The 21303-nt window shown below is 46.2% G+C and overlaps 2 protein-coding genes across 2 annotated transcripts in view; one reads left to right on the top strand and one right to left on the bottom strand.

Annotated features, from left to right (window-relative positions):
- The window catches only part of LOC8043982 (pseudouridine-metabolizing bifunctional protein C1861.05), a 482938-nt gene that overhangs the window by 44974 nt on the left and 416661 nt on the right, over positions 1-21303 (bottom strand). The gene's annotated exons all lie outside the window — the stretch shown is intronic.
- Positions 968-21126, top strand: LOC8043975. Its single transcript, XM_042286549.1, has 7 exons — positions 968-1127; positions 5811-5915; positions 8937-9204; positions 10422-10571; positions 15729-15948; positions 19593-19722; positions 20473-21126. The coding sequence occupies exons 2-6, from the start codon at positions 5898-5900 to the stop codon at positions 19660-19662; spliced, it is 726 nt and encodes a 241-aa protein (XP_042142483.1). The 5' UTR covers positions 968-1127; positions 5811-5897; the 3' UTR covers positions 19663-19722; positions 20473-21126.

Below are 21303 nucleotides of genomic sequence, written 5' to 3'. Positions count from 1 at the left end.
GGAATTTTGTATGTGACGCTGCTAGTGCACTCGCGGAACTTAGTGACATGTCGATTTTTGCAGGACTCTGGCAGCACAACCGATTCCTTCGTTTTCGACCGTACCGGTCAACTGGAGTCCCATGCTACCAAGAACTGAGCGCCACGCAGGCTCATGCCTTGTCCGCAGTGAACAACTATGGCATTCATTGCCAACAAGAATGGTCAGCATGCCCATTAGTGACAGACCTGAAATACTAGAACTCTGTCGAGAGGCTGGAAGGCACCTACCACCACGCGCATAACCCTGTCCCATCTCTCACGGTGCATCACTGCCCCGCCTTCATTATACCTCAGTGTACATTAATCATTAACATAATTACCCCTTCTAGACGGGCCTCACAGGAATTACTGCATTACTTTCTGTGGCGCCTGCGCTCACGAGCACAAATAAATACCGACACCATGATGCAAAACCAACTTAGCCCACTAGCCTTATTAATTTAGAAATGGTCCCTATTTCCTTTCCTCACATTTTACAAATGACGTAAATTCAAGGTGGAAATTATTTTCTTTCTTTCAATAAAGACGTTTCAGTCAATCGTTTAAAAAAATAACACAAGAAAAATCGGAGCTACCGAGGAAGAGGCCTTTCTCCAAAGTAAAACAGTCTCTCGTTCCGCAGCAGAGATCGCAGCTTATTTTCCCCCGCGAAAAGCAGGACGCTTCATTAACCTCCCCCCCTACCTCCTCCCCTCCCTCCCTCCCTCTTTCCCCCCCCCCCCCCCCCCCCCCCCCCGCAAACTACTCTAATGACAAATTCAAACACCTGTGCATTTAAGTAAAAAGGAACGAAGAAACAATGAGCCATCCGCGGCCAAGGGAGGCGGCACTGCGCTCGAGCGGTCCCGCTAGCAGACGCCGCAACGGCGATTCCGGTCACGTGTCGCCCCAACTTCCGCCAGACACTGCAAACCGAAACCAGTCGCGCGGTGCCCTCTCCCAAAACTCCTGAAGGGACTACGCGATAACCTGTTATTGAGAAAGACCCGCGGCAGAACCCCCATCGCAGCTACCGCGCGGCGACGAGTTCAGCCAGGACTTCGTTGTTGTGATCGGCGGACAGGCGCGGCCGACGAATTTTACAGGGTGAGTCGTTTCTCACGCTCATTTGCGATCGCGACTCGACCTGCAGCAGTCGCCTCGACACCACGGACACCTGCTGACCACTTCGTATGCACGTAGAGAAATACCGCGCGCGTCAGCAACGCGAAGCAAATTTCGCCGCTTTGAGAAACAGGTTCTAGATGCATCCGCGACGAACGAGGTGGGGTGGGGCCGCGGACGCGATCGAAAACCGCTTTGCTTCCCGTCAAAAATAGTGATGAGAGCTTGAGAATTTCCGAGAACATTTTAGTCCCGTCGCAAGCGAGGGCCATATAAGGTTTCGAACGGTGGTCGCGGTTCACGTTTCGTCGGTGGAGTCGTCGGGAGCGTAGCGGGAAAGAGCGTCTTCCCTACAGGTGGTTTGTCGAACCGGCCCCGCAGTTTAGGCGAGCACCTGCGGTGGCTGATCCCTTGCGCTGGCCTGGAACGGGCATGGACCAGTCGTGATCACGGCGACCGTCGCGTGTTCCAAGTGGGGCGATCGAACGGGCGCCTCCTTGACACGCCGATTCGTGATCGACAATAGCGAGTAGTACATGTAGTGCTAAAAAAAACGCACCCCCCCCCCCCCCAAAAAAAAAAAAAAAAAAAAAAACATTCTTCTGGAGGCCGCCATTTTTTTCCATTGCCCGAATGGTGCGCGCGAACACGACATGCTCATTGTTCCTAGTAAAAGGGTTTAGGCTGAAACAATAAAACAACGAACCCCAACACGGGTCTGTGAATTCCTTTCCGACACGCACTCGAGTTGCAACGTGCAAAGCCAGCTTTCTTTTTACACCTGACAGTCACGTGCTTGGGGAGCTGTTTACCGTTCACTTACTGGAAAGGCCCTTTTTTTAACACGCATGACTAGAAATGTCACCGTTTGGACCGCGATGAAAATGGAACAGGCGCTAGTTGTTCTTGACAAACAAGGGACACTACACGTGTTCACAAAACCACGTGTTTTTTTTTTTCTTTCTTTTTCGACCTATGTTAGGTATTGCATTGAATGAGGCTGATCGCGAACATGTACAGAACACATACGTCGAGATATAAACCTTCAAAAGTCACACATCAAAAACAAAATATAGGGAAAAATGAATTACAGGATTTGGTGAAGCCTGGCCTTTAATCCGTGCTGACAAGTCCCTGTGACTTTGACAGGACCCGATATATGATGTAAAAAAAAAAAAAGAGCAACATTAGCCAATAAAAACATTATTAAAAGGAAAGTGACAGTAAACTGCAACAAACAAGCAGAGGATAGAAAGAACTACACCTACTTTGACTGGAACTGCAAATGGTAATAATTGAATGTTTAATGTCCTACATGGTTCATCAATTTCTTCTGGGGACATTAGGGAACTTCTTGAAATTGAAAGACGTACTGTCGCAAAAGCACATATTTTCGTGCTTTCTTTCAAATGCTGTACCCTCCCATTTTGTTCCATTGCATGTTTTCAATTAATATGGCAGTAGCTTGCATACAACAGAATGACAAAAAGCCTATGCACTGAGAAACTAAGAAAGAACGAGAAGAGAGCGCGCAGGGACGTTAGTACGCCGAGCTCTGGTTCGAATGATTCGTGGGTAGGCCTAAAGCTAGCTGCCTTTCTCCATTGCACTCGTCGAATGCGAGTGCCAAATGCTGGACTATAGCGTTCCGCAATCAAAACCGTTCGACGAGTGCAGTGGAGGCAAAGGCAGCAAGCTTTAGGACTACCCACTAATCATTCCAACCAGAGCTCGGCGTTCTGACATCGCTGCCCGCTCTCGTCTCCTCCTCTCCCTCAGTTTTCTCGGCGTACAGAAAGTTTGTTGTGGTTTTACATTTGCTGCATCACTGAGAAAAATTTCCTACTCAAAATTTTAGTTAATTTACACAAATTTAATTTGAAGGTTGCCTACTATTCATTGAGATACTCCTATTAACGTTCCCTGCTACTAATACAAAATAAATATCCTATGGAAGCATTGTAGTGACAACCTGCTATTACCAAACATTGTCAGTTATTAAAAGTAGTACCCTGTTGTTGTTTTTGTTTTGTTTTTATGTATAATTTTCTGTGGTCATCAAGTTGCAAAGTAAGCTTTTTCTTGCTTCATTGCTGTTCTTGTGCACCTGACAATTACATAAGGGGGAAAAGAAATTGTGAAATTTAACAATTATTTTCATTTCCTAACTTGCACTGCTTTTCCTGCTGCAGCTGCCCATTTTTCCTTTGGCCGCTTTTCTAGCCACTTGCTGATGGAAGGTAGTAAAAGAACGCCCGAAACACAAGCTAAAAAACATGACACAGCCACTGACGCAGATGCTGCACATTCCTCGGTGAGGTATTACCAACGATTTAATTTTCATGCTGTGGCGCATGGCTACCCACTCTCTTTTGCTCCGAACCTTCTCTGTCTCATACTTTCTTTTTTGACTGTTTATGCCTTTAAATTACTTGCAAAGAGCAGCAACTGGACATAGCATAATGCAATGTACTTACGAGGCATTCAGTGAAATTAATTTGAAGGTGTCTTCGACTTTCCAAACTGTTATTTTCCATGAAGACATACTCAGGTTGCAGCCTTATGTCTGCGAACTTTTGGTGTTGGCAATCACATGGATGAAGAATCAGAAATAAATATTGTTATTTATTCTCCAATTTCTAGTGAAGCATATGTCTTAATATTTCTCCTGAAGGAAAGTCAGTTTGAGCTGCTTAGGCATATATTTTGAATGAACTGTGAGTGAGTACACAAAAATGAGTCAGTTTATATAATACTGAAGATAGTATCACATTAAAGCCTGGAGGTTTCTGCTCAGTACATGCATATAGTAGTTAAAAAAGGAAATGGAAATATTTTCTGTGAAACAGTCACAACTGACCAGAACTTTATGATAGGCATACTGAAAAAGCTACATCCAGTTGTTGCTCCTTGCAAGTATTCTTGAAGTGTAAACTTTCCTCTAAAGGCCTGTGCACTTATTCTGATCAAACACACACGAAAAAAAAGTGTGGCTACAAATTAAAAGTAAAAAAAGCCAGAAGCTAGTGCACATGAAAACTGTCCTGCTAAGCCTTTCCTTGGTTTCAAGGGTGAAAATGGACTAAAAGGTGAGTCCTCTAAAACTTCAGTAAACTGTCACACACTCACAATCCCCTTCAAGGTGAAAAAAAAAAAAAATAAAAAGGAGAAACCACACGATTTTTACAAATTTATATTTTTTAATTGATCTAGTAGTGTGCTATTTATTGAACTTATCATCTATCATCTTTGCAAAGTCCGCATTCTTAGTAATCAAGGAGCTGGTCATGTCCCCCTTCTTTAGAAAAACAATTATCATGTACGCAGGCCACTGTGCAGTCCGAGATACAGCTCAGGATTCCAGCAAAATGCAGGCAGAACAATTATCAGAAATTAATTTCCCAGTTTCATCACCAGCTTTAGTTATCTCTCATGCAGTACTCCATCCATGCCATACTGTCTGCACATACATTATTAGTCCATATAGAGCAGGAATTTGACAAATCCTGTGGAAAGTAAAGTTTGAGCATACATATAGCAGGGTGTCTAGCGACCTGGAAAACCGGGACTTGTCAGGGAAATTTTAATTACTGGGAAGAATCAGGGAATTGTCAGGGACATTGTCAAAAAGCAACCCGTCAGAGAAAATGAGCTGGAAATGCCATCGAGTGCCCTGAGCAAAGACTTGAGGACTTGGGGCAGAAAAGTAGTAAATAAATTCTGCTTAGAGAGAAGCACGGACTCTACTCACCCTATGTAGAGTGTGCTACCCGATGCAAAGGGACTACCGACAAATCCAGTCCAAGCATTGGATTGGGTTGAGGGCACGGCACTAGGCTAGATCCAGCTAGGGCTAGTAGATTTAGCAACAAATGGGAATGCCGCAAACCCCAATCCAAGCCTTAAGCCGAAAGTATCCGGAAGTGTGCATCTGGCGGCCATGCTGCCATTCAGTTATTGACGTGTGTGGTTGAGCGTCGTGTTTTCATCGTGTTTCCGGAAGTGGCCTCTCCACTGACAATGTTGGCGGCAAGAAAGTGCTCGTTTAGTCCGGACCGGATGAACCCAAATATTTCGAAATATGCAAGTTGGGTTAAAACCGTGCAAGATGATCCTCAGAGTGCTCGATGCTCAATGCTTTGTGTTGTAATGGTCTTATATATTAAACTGCCTCTACAGCGGTCAGGAAATGTCTCCTGAAATTGTCAGAAAAAACCTGGAAGAGTCAAAATCATAATTTGCTAGACACCCTGATATAGTCATCGGTCATCATCTTGGGCGGATGATTTGCACTCATGAAACCGTTTGGCTTAAATTTTTCTTAGTGGTACTCAATTCTTTCCATTTGGCTACCACAAAATTCACTATGCTTGCTTTTGAGTGTTCCTGCCAAACTCTTCCTCGCAATGAGATGTCTTTTCCCGTGAGTTTAATTGATTCAGTAGAGATCGACTGCCCCCATGAGTCATAAGAAATAAGATTAATTGACTTAAACAGCGCAAATAAGGTAAGGAAGGGAGAGACAACAGGAAGGAAAGACCGCAGCTCGCCCAGCAACTCATTTTGGTACAAATCAGATTAAGCCTACTGACTGACTCTGAGATTTCTTTGAGGCCTTAGGTCAAGAGTCAGATTAAAACAAAAGAAAAAATTGCTTTCTTCCAGGTCTCGGGAGGACCGCAAGAGGGCGAGAGCCAATGTAGCAGCGGTTCTAACCAGTCTTTGTCATCGTCGACCAAGGAGAACGGATCCATGGAGAAAGCCAACCAGGTACTGCTTCCATCATCCACCCAAAGCCTTGGGCAGGTCAATTGAGAGAATAAAAGCAGCCTCCAAAAGCTCGTGGCTTACGGTTGCGTCAACTGCGGGTGCTATCTCGCGGGTGTACAGCTCTGATTGTCACAACAGAACGAGTGTGAGACTAAAAGCTGGTCAACACACTTGGGACTGCTTAGGACAGTGTGCCTTGAAACCTATCCTGATATCCGACGACGACAGACCACACTGGCGCCACCTATCGGATAGCAGTGGAACACTTGGCAATCCGGTATTTTTCCTATTTCTTTTGCACATCATTAATTCTATTTCTTGACTCAAAAAACTTTTGTCAGTGTTATAAACAACCATTTCTCGTAGGTAGTGCATACATTTGATCTTGCAAATACTGCAAAACCTTAACTTTAGTGAAATGCAGTTCCAGGGTCACCGCATAGATGGCGCTAGCGTGCTCTCTCGCCGTACAAGATTTTAAGAGGTTTTAAGGCACACGGTCCTAAGGTGTTGCGAGTGTGAACGGGCCTTAAAGTGGGTGTGTTGAGAAAAAAACGATAGTACCGTATATTATAATGCAATTAAATGCAAAGGTGGAAGCGAGCTGGACAAGAATGACGAAATTAATCCCTGAAGAAGGGGAACAAGGGGGACAAAGGACAAACATAAAACTCCGTATTTTCCGGACTATAAGTTGCACCCTTGTGGAAGTCACACATCCGTATATTGAGCTGTTTTCGTGGAAAAGTTGGTATATAAGTCGCACCTCTTTGCACGGCTCACACGATGAGCTTTTTAGTTTACGCGCATCGGTATCGCAAAATTGGAGCTTCACACAATCTGCTAGATCGCACATACCGTCTGATGCGCAACTTCAACGTTTCGACCCACGAGAAATGCCCATAGCATGGCGCTGTCTGGCGGGGGCAATCGAGTGCTTCGCAGTAAAAGGACGTAAAACGCGCAAAATGAGAAATTAGTCGGCTTTGTTCGAGCGACCGCATGCCAAGCAAGCGCAAGTTTATTGAGCTAGACACTTGCGAACCAAGTTTTAGATTACTAGGCCTAGTCTAGGCCAAGTCCTGGAGACGACGCGAGCATAGATGTGCAAGCAGAAAGATAAACCTTGACATACTTTTTTTTCGGTACCTCTAAAAGATCGGCTAGGCACAATCCTTCCTTTTACATGTAGCAACACGGCTGGAGCATAGCAGAAAAAAACTGCTCATCAAACGGAAACTAAGAAATATGCGAGAAAGTATTTTGCAATGCGTGTATACCCGCCGGTATACTGGACTGAACTGGACTGAAGCAAAAGAATACGGAGCCATGGCTGAATTAGGCAAAGTCGATAACATGCTGTAGAAGCTTTATTTTCACTGTCTTGCCTATCCACGTTGAGCCACTTCGGGGAAACCATAAAATTTCTCGCTTTCTGAGTCGGTTATGAAAAGTGTAGAAGAGTGTGGTGACAGCAGTGTTCCCTGGAGGGGGAACACCACCTATGGCTACATAGTTTCAGTGCTCTACAAAAGATGCCATCTAACACATAAAAAAAAAATGGCATCGCACCGTGATTTAAAAAAAAAGAATGCATAGAAGTCGCATCATGGTATAAAACGCACCAAGAAAAATGTCTGAAAAAAACAAACAAAAAAAAAAACCGCTACTTAAACATCGGAAATTACGGTACAAGGAAAAGGCACAAACAATGTCTCCAACACGATTGAGGGGTTTGTTCAGGCAAGCATTGGTTTTAAACCTTTAGCCAAGTTGTCGCTTATTTCCTTCCTGATGCGATGTAACCATTGCATTCTCAGGTCCATTTAAAATGACAAGCACATATCAATTCATCTGTACTTTGAGTGTTACCAAACTGTGCATTGTTGAAGAGAACACGAAATGGAGGCTGGCAGTTGGGAACCGAGTGAACCTACTTTCGCACTGGGAAATTAATACCAGTTTTGCAATTTACAAACATCAGGGCCGTACCCAGAAAAAAATTTCGGGGGGGGGTTTTCGGGGACAACGGCGGCCATTTTGAAAGTGTCTATTGTCTTATTTTCGCCTATGAATTATGTGCATCGGTGGCATATAATGGAGAGTTACAGCAAACCGGAGAACCGGTCCCGGTTTGGTACCCGGTAGCCGACCGGCGCCACTGCGCGTGCGCAGAGGTGGAGATTAAAATCGGCTGGCTGCCACTGCACCGACCAGGGCCGTACCCACAAAAAAAATTTCGGGGGGGGGGGGGGGGTCAGAACCCCCTAACCCCCCCCCCCCCCCTGATTACGGCCCTGACAAACATGAAATATTTGTAATTTTGTAGCACCTTTAAAGGGGACACTGACAAGGTATATGCTTGTTGGGATCTCACCATTGTAGGCCATTCACTAATAAGAGTGATAGAATACACAAGAAATAGCTTTCATGACCACTGAAACACAAAAATATGTGCTTATTTAAAGAAACTTAGAGCACATAGCTATAGGGGTCACCAGTAGTATAGTAAGGGGGGAGGGGCAGGGGGCCCTGGGACCTGAGTACAAGGCATCCCAGTTACGGGGGGGAACGGAGGGGCACCTCTGGCAGCATCTGGCTTCCCCCCCACCCCAACCTCTCCTCCCGCTTTACTAGTTGCGATTTCAGGGAGTGAATGGGGGGGGGGGGGGGGGGGGGGCTATGAAAGACCTAAGGGTACTGGGTGCCGGATGGCCTAGCTATTCCATGGGGGTCACTCCCTGCTATTCCCATATATTCAGGTGTCATGTGCACACGCTGGCCCTCTGGTTTTGTTCCGACTTCGTATGTTTTCCTCAGCAAATGTGTCACTCTCTGACAAAAAGCTTTATGGGTGGCATGTTAACAATGCAATCTAAAACCTCACAAAGCTAAAAAGAACTTTTTTTTCTTTTTTTTTTTTTTGGGGGGGGGGGGGGGGGGGGGTTAGGGTTGGTTGGTGTTGTGTCTCTTTAATGTTCCCCCCACATGACACTAACTCACCTCCCAAACCCCCGGCAGGTGTACCGCTACCCCAAGGCCTCAGGCTTGCTGCTGGGGGCCGGCGTGGTGGCCTACTGCTCCACGGTGCTGCTCCTGATCAGCTTTGCAAGCCCCTACTGGCTCGAGTCCTACCAGGAGGCCAACGCCGAGTTTGTGCGACTCGGCCTGTGGGACGTGTGCTTCCGCAACTACCGGCACCCCTCGTACCAGTACGACGAGACCTTCAATGGCTGCCACTGGGTCCACTCCTACGCCTACCAGAACATCAGGGACTGGCTCCTGCCTGGTGGGCATGCCTCCCCCCTCTCCTACCCTGCCTTTCTCTCTTTTCCCCCTTCTTCTCTTAACTTGCAGCTTTCTTTCTCACCCTCCCTGCCTCTTCCACCCTTCTTACTTTTTGGTTTTAAGTTCCGGGGTGGCTCGACGCTAACTTCGTTTTACCTTGTGATGTGCTGCCAGGGATGCTACGGGTGACCAGAGCCAATCCATAGCTCGAAGCGTGTCGCGTGACCTTCCAGTTGGGCGGAGCAACGCACGTTGCGGGAGGCCACGAAGCACGCATGAGGCGTCGAATCGGCTAAAATGGCTCGTAGCATCCTTTGTGGTCCATAGTAAGAGACAGTATGGTGGGGCTCTTGTTGAGATATAGATTGATTCAGGGAATGAATATGTCGACATGTATTAGCACAATTCCTGTCGCAAAAAGGCTTGGTTCATCTATAGCCCATTTAGTAGCCTTGCCAAACTGCAAGCTCTGAGTTTAGGTTCTGCCACTGAAAGGCCTTATAGAGGGCTCATGTTTACACTCGCAGCTTTCAGAGAAGGACAAATTAAAAATAAACATGAATGAGTCATGCTTACCCATGGCACCGAGGACATTTAAGGGGTACAAATTAAGGTCTCAAAAATGTCAAATTTGAAGTCATTCAGAACAAGTGAAAAATATCAATTACTGTAAACGACATTGGTAATTTTCGCAAGTTTTGCTAATTGCCTACAATTTGCATAAAATAGGTCCCATGAAAAATTCCGGTAAAATGTAAATTCATTGGAATCTATATTGACATCCCACCGCGTCTCGAAAATTAGAACCCGCGAATTATTCCAAAACTTCAGCTTTGACCTATAAATCGCGAAATATTGAGCCCGCGAAAAATAAGTCGTTTAGAGTATGTCACCAGGTGGGTTATAGGGGTATATCACTACTGCAGACAACAATGTCACTACGAGGGCAGGGAACCTTATCACACTCTTGCAATCGGTTCATGTCCGAGCCGGCTGTTTGAGTTTGTGAGGGTTGTCCTTTCTTTTCTGCAAGACAGGTGAAAAACATTTGCAAAAGGCTCATATTCTGGCTCGAGACCACACCGCCATCCGGTGACTAAACTCAAACCAATTCTGATAGCCGAGTTACTACAAAATAGTGCTTCAGAGTACTAGTATGTATGCCAGTGGTTGTGTTGCATCGCATTTTGACATGTCTTCCTGTTCTTCTACTTGCAGGCTGGTTCATGTTTGTGCAATCCATGATGACCTTAGCGCTCATGTTTGCTTTCACCGCACTGGTGCTGGTCAGCATTCTTCTTATGCGATTTCTGCTACGCTTCGAGATCATCGTTCTTATGGTCGCCTTTATCTTGGAAGCCATCACGTGTGAGTACAAACAGCTGCTGCTGCAGTCAATGGCCTCTCACCCTTTCATCTTTGTCAGCTGCCAAGGGTGCCAGAGTTTCTTCTATGAAGCGGGAAAAACTTTTATCATGAAGCAAACAAAATAGCGGCACATGCCCGCCAGTGCAACACTAGTTGACAAGCCCATCCAATAATTCAACTTCCCAATTTCTTCCAGCTGGTTTTCTGCAATCCATAAAAGCAGATTTTTGCTAGGCTACTGGGTCTATCGTGATGATAGTAGCCTAACTGCCTACATGGCAATGCGGAGCACAAGTTCGTCTGCTTCTTGCACAGGGGTGGTGATAATGCCAGAACTCCGAGCTCCTATTCGCTCATTAAAAAGAATAGTGGGTAGACCTCAAAGCATCTAGCATTGAGGTCTACCCACTCTCCTTTCAATCAATGCCAATCGAAATTCGGCATCGTTCTGACATCACCGCAACTCCGGTGCAAGATGCAGATGACTTGCACTCCACATCAATTTTACAGATATTCTTATGGGAAGAAGTATAATGCTCTATGAATATTGTTAGATTAGTAAAAGTATGCTGATGCATGTCTTTAGTGTGAGCCTATAAGGGGCTGCGGGTTTGTAACACGGACTTCCCTCTACGTTGCTTTGTTTTCGAAGTGTTGCACATGCAATGTACAGATCCTGCGGTGTAAATAACCATGTTCACTCTTGCCTTGGCCCTTAAAGGGGCAGTGCAATGATTTTAATGTTGAAAGAATTGGCAGTTTGCATTTTTTATATTGTTTATGCAAACCCAAGTGACCAAAAACATGTCACCTTTCCCCAATAAACTGCTATTCTGCTGCGTAATCGCAAAGCAAAAAACGAATTATTTGCTGATCTGCAGCCGCCTGTGGCGGTTTAGGGAACCAAAATGACGGCGTCTTTGGGGGATACGCGGAAGTCAACAAACCCTGTCCCCCTCCGCTGCTACACTCGCGGTCAGCCCCGTGGCGAACCGTCCTTTGTGTCCAGCGCTCGCCGCGACCTTCGACGAGGCTAATCTTTTAAAAGTCAACAATTGCAGACGAAGCGGCTGGGGTCTCTTAAGAGAGGACCCAAGAAGAAACCGCGTGAACCCCCAGAGTATGTCACTCGAACGTCGACATGGAGAGTTGAGAGGCACTGTGACCTTCGATTTGTTTCATTTTTTTTTTAAATAAGAACTAGCGCTCGCAAGAAAATATGGTTTTCTGCTTTTCGTTCTATAGGTGACGCAGATAAATTTCCGCAGCTAATTGGCCAAAGTCTGAAATTTGTTGCTCAGCCCCTTTAAAATGGCTTGCAGTATTCTAAAATAAAATAAAACCATTCTTCCCTAGGGGGAGTGAGGGCAGAAATGCCACACAGCTCAAAAACCAATTGCCGCATGCATAACGGAGTTTGTAGCGTGCGTAGCAGAGTTTGTTTGTGGACTGCCACATGGATGTATGAGGTCCAAAACCTGGCCGGCCCAGCTTCCTTTTTACCAGGGCCCGCTTGCTCGAAGTTGGCTAACTTTTACCGTGGCAAGACGTTAACCGCCCTTCCCTACTAGGTATGTGTAAGTAGCTAGCCAAGTTTGATCGCACGTGCATAGGTAGCTCCCTCCGTGTTTTATTATAGGGGTGGTCGCTCGTGTCATCTAGTGGTTGTAGCGAATATACCATGTAAACAAGTGTAAGGGCCGCACTTTGTTTTCAAATTTCGGGGCTAATGTTTTAGTTGTGGCCCATACATGGATGAAAACAAAATAGCTTTAAGTGTGCATCAAGAAATTTAATGCGATCACAAGCAGTGGTCGCAAGTGCCTTTATTTTAGTCTCAATCGTGTATCCTCAGCGCTCGAGCCACCAGCAACAACAGTGGTCAGAGTTGCTCTTTTGAACTGCCCAGTGCCCAGTAAGCACCTTTTCGAAGTTTGCATTAGCAGTTTATTTTGTAGAACTTTACCTCAACGTCCATTTCGATGCCGATGTCGAGCAACTGCAGCGTGTACCAGTTAGCCCACGCTGAAACGTATGCTTTGTCCAGCTTCGTACGCAGATCTCGTTGAACCCGTATTTGCGAGCCGTTGCACGTCTGCCACACTTCAAGGCATAAATGACAGTTTGAAAATGCTTGCCCACTACTTACGGGTCGTGGGGCCCGCATAACCCAACTTAGCAGAATGGGACATTCCCAAAGCGTAACGGCAACGTTCGGAAACCCGAGTGTGCGATTTTCCAGCAGCTACTATCACATGGGCGGAAGGCGATTGTGGATGATACGAAAACCATAAAGATGATAGATTTCCAAAGCTCTTATCCCGTAATGTTTCTTATCTGCACTTCAAAACACTGCAAAAGTGCAAGTAGAGGTGCCTACATGGCGGGCTAAAGAAGGCGGAGTGGAGATGCGGAGTGCGCACAACACTGCAGAAGCGGTCGGCACACCTTGAAAAAAAGGATGTGTCTATACACGAATAATATATATATATATATCTTTTTTTTTAATATTTGGTTCTAAATATGGGAGGGTGCAGCACTTCCATTAGTGCGGCGCATGCACGCTATTATACAGTTAGCGACTTTCGTAAAAAATTTTCTGCAAAAGGACCCGAATACGCACGCTGCCAGGTTTTCGCGATGCAGTGCACAGTGATGTGATTGGCTTAAGCCATTTTGGAGCACCTTTCGGATCAGCCAAAACAGTGTTTTGGAGCAGCAAAAGTGGCTTTTGGAGCAGCCAGGACAATGTTTCGGAGCAGCAAAAGTGGTTTTTGGAGCAGATATTCTTAGAAAAATAAAAACGTTAGTTTTAAGTGTACAAACGAAGGGCACTTCGTGTTCTGTTGTGTTCTGATGTGACTTGTTGTGACAGAACTCGCTGCTTGTGGTTTTGCTGCTGAGACATTCCACAAGTGTACAATGCTGTAGGCATTGCGAAGCGATTCCGAAAAAAACGCTTGCGACCGTTTTACTGGTTCCCGACGTGCCAGATTTTCTCCAAAAGTAAGCAAACGTGAAACAATCGATTGCAAGCATCCTGACTGGTGCCTCTGTCGTGCAATCATGTTCGCATGCACACGAGGGCAACTTCGGCAGGCTTGCAGTTGCGCGTGCTTCGTCGCGAGAGCAGAGACAGTGGCTGTTCGATCGAAACCATGCCACTGCGCTCCATGGCCAACTGATCCCCAAAATTGTATGCAAAAGGTAACTGTCGAGCACATGACAAAAAAAAAAAACAGTTCAGCGGAGCGTGCTTGCCAGGCCAGCACACAAGGTATTACAAGCTTAAACACACACAAATAAAAGTACCTGAGTGCATTGATGCAAGACATCGCGAGCCAGGGTCAAAAAGTTCTTGGAGCACTTTGTGCAACTGAACTCGAGACAAACAAGGGTGCTGTGCGGGTTCAGCGTGCATACATTGCCTTCTTTGTTTTAGCTCGCTTCTTGACTAGCTTTTTTTCACGGCAGATTTTTCACGTACCGGGGTCCCTCTCGAACACAAGAGAAACCTAGTCAATCAATACTTCGACACAGCAGTCTTTGAGTTAAAGAAGGGTTTTTATAGTAACGTATGATTTAAACAAGAACAGGAATGTTGATGAACTTGCGGAGGTACCGAGTTTCATTATACAAAGCGCCATACCTACAGCGACGTGGGGACGGCAACATCCGATGTCGCGCGACAACGGTGACTGGAAGGCCGGTACCAAATATAGTTTTCCACGGCCGTTGCTTTCAGGAGCAAGCGCTTCGGCTCACAAAGTAACTCCCGCCGCGCAAAAAAGTGGTTTTGTTTCACAACGTGAGGGCATGGCTGGCACCCGGCATGCTAGCCTCAGAGCATCCGGACACACCCGTGTCTGTCGTTGAAAACATTTTTAAAAAAGACGCGAGACGAGACGACGAAAGTGAAAAATGTAGACAGTGGGAAAACCATGCAAGACTGGATGGACAATTGATGCAGGGTACTTTGTGTCGGGCGGCCGCTTGTGCCACATAACACACATATGCTCAATTACGTTCTTAGTTTAGTTTCGGTTTTGAAAGGCGACCGAAATTGGTGTTTTGGCGCAGGCTTGGCACAGATTACCCATATTTTGGCAAAATGTAGCAGGGTTAGCCCCTTGGTGCAGTTTGGCACAATTGGCGCAGCAATCACATCACTGAGTGCAGCATACACTTGATATTAAAAAACCTTTTTTGTTGCTCGTGGTACAAATAATGGGTAAGGTAATGCCGAATCAACCCGTGTCTGGCAAATTATTTAATGTTTGGCTGTCTGAAGTCAAAACAAGCCTCACTAAAATTTCCTTGCCAGTGCAAAAGAGGACGACAAAGTTCAGTGTTAGAAACGATGAGAAACAAGTAAGCAGTACAAGGCAGGTGGCACACCGGCAGCATGGTTGGCCAGCATGTAAGAACTGTGCATAAAACCCTCTTCATAAAATGAAAATCGTGTACGTAGGCTCCAGTGGATGTTGGTATGCAACCAGCTTTTGCGTGCCATCAATTCCCGGCCGATCGAGTCAAGACACTCTAGTAGGATTTCAAAGACGTTGCCATGTTGACAATTACCGCGTCCCTTTAGGCTAGGGATAGAGCAGAATTCAGACTACCTAAAAATGGGGCAAGGTCATTGCTCATAACGGCAAAGCGAAAGTCTCCTGCACCATTCACTACTGACAAACATACCCCATAGTGCAGCGGGAGCAACATAGTAGTTCCAAAGCGTGCGGCGCTTGCTAGGAGGGGCACCTCCATGTTTCCCCGCCGTCCCTACCCTGCCGGTCACGTGACCTAAAACTCCCCCTCGTAGGGAAATGCGGTTAACTTTCTGCCGCGGTTAAAGTTGACCGGCTTCAAGCCAACAAGCCCTCTCGTTTATCCTCTGTAAAGTTCAAGTTCATTCTCGGTTGTTATCGTCTGTTCTGGGAAAAGGTCTTCCCGAAGGCAGCGCATAGAAAAGCAGTTGTTACGCTCTTCATAGGGTCGGTCCCTCTCTGCCATCACTGTCGCAGGATGTACTGTGGCCCTTTCATTTGGTTGTAGGCCCAAGTTTGCCTCATATTAAGCCCTGCATTTGTCTACCATTTTCCACACGTGACAATATTATTTCCCCGACTCATTTCCCTTGCTTCCCCGTGGGCGCAGCGATCCCGCTGTTCCTGTCGGTGGCCGTCTTCGGGGGCATGTGCTTCGAGCGGTCTTGGCTCCAGAACCCCATCTACAACCACCTGTCGTGGGCCTACGCCCTGGCTGTGGTGGCCTTTTTCTTTCACACCGTGGCTGCCATGATGCTGCTCGGCGAGACCCTCAAGGCCCGAGAGCGCCGGCGGCGGGCCAACAACCTCATCTACAACATGCAACCCAGGTCCTGACCCCCTCGCCCACACAGCCTCCACTTCCCCTCCCGTAACCTCCAGTGAAGCACACACATCCCTATCGACACTCGCGAAGCGACCCTGAGAGCACGGATTTCAGGTGTCGAAATGGGTGCTTCTGAGGACTTCGAAGGGCGACTCTAGGACGCTTCTCAAACTCTGCGTTGCCGTGGAACCCCCAACTATCTTGGGGGTCATTTGCAGACCCCTGTTGGATAAGTTTATGAGGAGTGCAAGTTTGTCTGCTTCTTGCACAGGGGTGGTGATAATGCCAGAACTCCGAGTTGAAGGTCAATCTGGTTGAACATATATCACGGAGGAATACTAAAAGTTCCTGGGAACAAGCACTAGGGGAAAGACAAACGGTGCACTGTTTGTCGGTTTGTCCTTGTTCCCTGGCACTTCTAGCATTCTAGCCTCCCCTTATATTGTAAATCACATTTATTGTATTCGGCATCGCATGGACGAGGCCAGACAGAGCAGTCTCGCTATCAGGAGCGAGAATGGCAACACTTCTGTGGGCGCACTTTCCCCAAGAAAGCCCGTGGTAGAAAGGCACTCGCAACTAAAAACACCCAAAAGCACGCAGCAGCTCGTGAAAACTCTATTCTCGCTGTAAAGACATTTGGTCCAATGATTTCAACCCTTTTTGGTGCTTCACCTGTCCTCATGGACTGATCCCTGAATGAATGCAAACCCCTGGGGGCCTGCGGACCACAGTTTGAGAACCGGTGCTCTAGACGCCCTCACTGAAGATGTAGTTGACTGCCTCTGTTGTACTACTTCATTTATAGCCCATTTAGTAGACGGCACACAAAACATGGACAAACACCAGAAGAGAGAGTAAGCCACAGCATTGTGGTATGTTAGTCTTCACATCTCTAGCCATGTTTTATGCGCCGTTAGTTCCACTATAGAGTTCACCAACTAGCCCTAACGTCAACACTAGCGTGCTACTTTGGTCACCGCTAACCCAACAGTGGAATGGGAACTACACACTGGGTGGTCATGTGACTGGGTCATGTGACTGAACTTCTTGCGTGATAAGCGTGAACTGCACAGTCACGTCCGACGCCGGCGACTGATTGGTTGAGCAGGTTTTGCAGCTCCTGCACGTTGACGGGTGAGCTGAATATGCACGGGCAAACCTCAACAGCAGTTAAAAAGACGCATGCTCGTGTGGAGAGCTTTTAAGACTGACAAGAAAACAGCGCACCCTCAAACCAACTCGCCCGAACCTCCGTTTTAACAGCTTTTAAGAGCATAAGTTGTGCAAGTGCATGCAGAACTTAGTCTTTGGTGATAAATGCACGGTCTCCTCATATGTCCCACTGACATGCTTTAGAATACTACTTTCTTCATAGCGAGACTGTCAAGTTAAAGTGCACCTGAAGCTCCAAACTTGTTTAGTTCTTGGCAGATTCATTTAAAAATAGGGTGTACAAAGTTAAGCTTGCTTCAAGTAGGAAATGTGCAGCTATCAGAGGAGGAAGTGAGTATGATAATAGAGTCAACCCTATTCTTATAATGTTCAAAGATTTGTACACTTTATTATATTTTTTTCTTTATAACCAAGAAAAGTGAGATGAGAATGTGCATATCTTTTGGTTGTGTTCCTTTAAAACTTGCCAAGAAGCTCTCTTCTACAAATTGTTATCCACAAAGTTTTTCTGTCCTGCTTTATAACTTTCTAAGTTCTCCCAAGTTTTCGATACACGAATAGTGTGCCTCGCACAAAGCAGAAAAGAGTTGACGAAGGGAGAGACTGGAGATGCTGCATTTACTTGACTAATGCTTACTGAAATTCATACAGCACTTTCAATATACTTCAGTATAGCAACCGGATGTTCCTGTTATGCATGCAAAGTGAAATTTCTCTGTTCAAGACTGACATACATTACATAAAACGAGATTTTTATAGCCCAGACGTAAGAGTCAGCACACTAGACTGCCACTGCAAGTTGCCCCACTGCCATTTTTGTATGTGTGCTTCAGGACTGTCATCATTGATCAAACTTCTTTAAAAGTGTTCCAAAACATTTGTCGTGCAGCTTTTGTAAACTTTTATACAAACTTCTAGCACTGTTTTTTTTTTATTTATGCATTTATTTAGCACAATACAAAGCGTTCTGTTGGTATGAGCACCAGTCTTGTCATGAAATGTGCAATGTATGCCAGAAGTGTCCATGTGCCATGTGGTGTCCCTCACCCCTTAATGCACACAACTTGCTGAGCCTCTTTGCTACTGCGATCTTTCCTTTACATACAATCCATTGGTGAATCCAAGTCGTGCAGCATATCAGCCGATGTATTCATATTAGCACAGTCATATGCCATGTATTCATATTAGCATCACAGAGTCAAGTGCTGCACCCTCCAATGAAGGCTGTTTCCGAAATTCCGATGATGTTAAACCCCCTTCCTTATGGCGCCACTACTCTCAACACTGCTAAGCTTTAAAGATGTTGAATTGACACAACTTTTTGCTTTATTTTGCTTTCTTCCCTTTGCTGCCATGCTTCTCTAATCCTGCTGCTTGAGACTCCAACAAGTCTACAAAAACAATGTGTCTCTTTCAAATGTCCTCCCTCCAGCATGAGCTCACTGCCTTCCATGGTGCTTTAACATCACGTGATCCTCTGACGCACACCGGCAACTGAAGCACCGTCGAAAGCATGGGAGCTTGCACTGGAGGTAGACCAACCGAGAAAGATGCCCTGCAGTTCTAGGCTTTGCAATGACTACAGCATGAACACATCTTGCAATGCTAATAAAAACAAAACCTGATGCTTCTTGCTACCCATGCTTTCCACTAACCTTCTGCATCTATTTCTCTCTTCCTCCTCTCCTTTTTCCTCCTTTCCCTCCAATGCAGACCTGGGACGAGCGGAAACACAACTCCCTCTTTACTTGGGGCCGAACCCAAACGGCCGCTGCCTCCAGAGTAGCCATCTGCCCGTCACATGTTTGCCAGTTTGACAGCTTCTTGAACAAACACCATTGTCACACAACTGAAGCTGTCTAACCTTGCAGGTGCCTACATTTTCACGAGACAAATCGGCAGCCCAGCTCCGAACGATATTGCAAAGGTCAAGGTCTCAGCCTTCAGCAGATACATTCATAGAATATTGGATGTTCATGTACACGTGTAAATAGTTTAGACAACAACATCAGCCGCATTAAGTTCCATCTGAAATCTTACCATCCAATGACCTAATGGGAGGGACGAGAAAGGATTCTTTCCCAGAAACATAGTATAGTCCTGTAACGACTGTTTCTATAGAATGTGTCGGGATGGATGGTGTATCTGCGAGCCCTTTGGGTCAATTCTATCATGATTGTTGTAAAGAACATCAATGCAACTCGGTGTCAGAGTATCAACTGTTTGTAAGATTAGCAAGTGATGCAGTCTTGCCACTAGGTCTAACAAGCCTAACAAAGGAAGAGATAAGAATACAATTGAGGGACACAGCCGCAGAGTGGAAATGTAATTACGCAAAGGAAGCCACTTCTTTATGCAAGTGAACATCAGGCCGAACTGGCAGTGGATAGATAGCACACACTTTGAAAGGGGTGAGAGAGAGTTGCCACGATAACTGACCCCCGGTTTTTTTCTCTCTTTGTCTTTGTCAAGGCTGATGAGCGGTACGACAGAACCGGCGGCGCGCCTTTACCTCTTTCCCGCCGACGGGACGTCCGTCTGAGTCCGGGGTCAAAAGCGCGATTTCGCATCAGGGGCCCACACCCTCCCCCCTCACAGACCCGTGAGTTCAAACAGTCTTCCTCACAGCACGCACTCCGTCACTAACCCTGACTAATGCTTGAAAGCCCCGCCTTGACCAATAACCCGTCTCTGGTTAACCGCGGCTGCGAAAGCTTCGTTGCCTACTGCGTGGGTTCTGAGGGGTTCCTCAAGCGACAAAATTTTTTCGGTTTATCCCCAAGTAAATTGTCCTCCCAGTGTAAGCGCTTTTCTAGAAGATATGCCCTATCGATGCATAGTTACGCGAAAAACATTCCCTAGTGTGTGAGTTACTCTTTACGAGTTCTGTAGGCTTCAGCGGCGCTTTACAACATTGATGCTGAGACAAAGAGGGGTTTCTCTTCTGCCATTCAAGAGGCGTACCTTGGGACAGAAAAGTTTGACAACCTGTGGTTTACAGTCGTGAAGATTTATTAGTCACCAAGGGTGTCGAGGCAAAGCCGAGAAACCGTTGATAGCCAGTCTTCACTGACACGCCTAACAAGCACAGTGGAGTCGTAACCGCTGCCTTAATCTACCAACAGATTCTAATTTTGTTGAAACATAGAAAACCTTTGCCATCACCTATGCACAGGCTTCTCAAACTCACAGCAGTGCTTGGCTTTCGAGAAAAAGTGTGACACGTGCTTCGAGAGCGGCCAACACAAACTCCGAGCGCTCGATCCCACGCACAACTAACCTAGCCTTGATCTACGGGCATAACCTTGACTGTCGAAAGCTCGGGGAGCCGAACGCCTTTGTTCGTTCGCAGAGTTCCGACGGTCTGACAAGAGACTACGCAGCGGCACCGGCCTCCCCAGAAGTGCTCCTGCCAATCACCCGCATTTTCACGTGAAGCACACACATTGTAGTACTAGTGCAGCAGCTGGCCTGCATACCACAAGCTCTAGTCTACCGCGGCCAACGGTGCCCACAGCCATGCCTGTCCATTTTTGCAGCTAGGGGCCTTTTTACAGGTCAGCGTTTATATCGATCTGCGATCTGCACGCCTTCTGCGCCTAAACTCTTTCCAGAAACCGTGAGGAAAGTCGATCGTTCCCTCAAATTAAAACAAGCGAGATTTGTGGCCTTAGAGACTGCGCAGATAAAACAGCTTTTCCCCCGGTTTATCTTCCAGACTGTCCAGCTTTTGTAATGAAACTTGTGTGAGAGTGTGTGAAATGCCTGTGTGAATTTGTCACCATTTTAAAAGCTTGCCTGGACATGGACACTTGTGTTTCTGAGGAAGCAATATGGTATAGACTGACAAACTGTTTTGCTACCAGTTTTGTACTACTTTTTTCAACCTACCCTGTGACAGCGTTTGCACCGCACCGAAGCTATGTACTGAAGTCAGCTACTTGTTGCTGGAAATGTATTCATTTTTTTACATGGAGGAAAAATAATAAAAATCTCTTTTTCTACATATTGCTGTCAGCTGCATCACCGTCAATTCTGTAGCGAGATACCAATAATAAGTAATCACACATAGTGACAAAATGACAGTTTACACAATAAATGGCACAGCGAGTCAACAGTTAATTGTGTCATCATGCAACTTTTGGTGTGATAGAAACAAAAACTATGAACTGGTCGAACAACT

This window comes from Ixodes scapularis, unplaced genomic scaffold (genome assembly GCF_016920785.2).
Source record: "Ixodes scapularis isolate PalLabHiFi unplaced genomic scaffold, ASM1692078v2 PGA_scaffold7__128_contigs__length_106722199, whole genome shotgun sequence".
NCBI lineage: Eukaryota > Metazoa > Arthropoda > Arachnida > Ixodida > Ixodidae > Ixodes > Ixodes scapularis.
Note: the sequence above shows the minus strand (reverse complement) of the source record. Positions and strands in the feature narration are given on the sequence as shown.

What these genes read in the sequence shown, in the direction of transcription:
- LOC8043975 (XM_042286549.1), top strand. An exon ending in CAGGGACTGGCTCCTGCCTG is followed by an intron (nt 9,205 to 10,421) that starts GTGGGCATGCCT and finishes TTCTACTTGCAG; the next exon opens with GCTGGTTCATGTTTGTGCAA. An exon ending in TATCTTGGAAGCCATCACGT is followed by an intron (nt 10,572 to 15,728) that starts GTGAGTACAAAC and finishes CCGTGGGCGCAG; the next exon opens with CGATCCCGCTGTTCCTGTCG.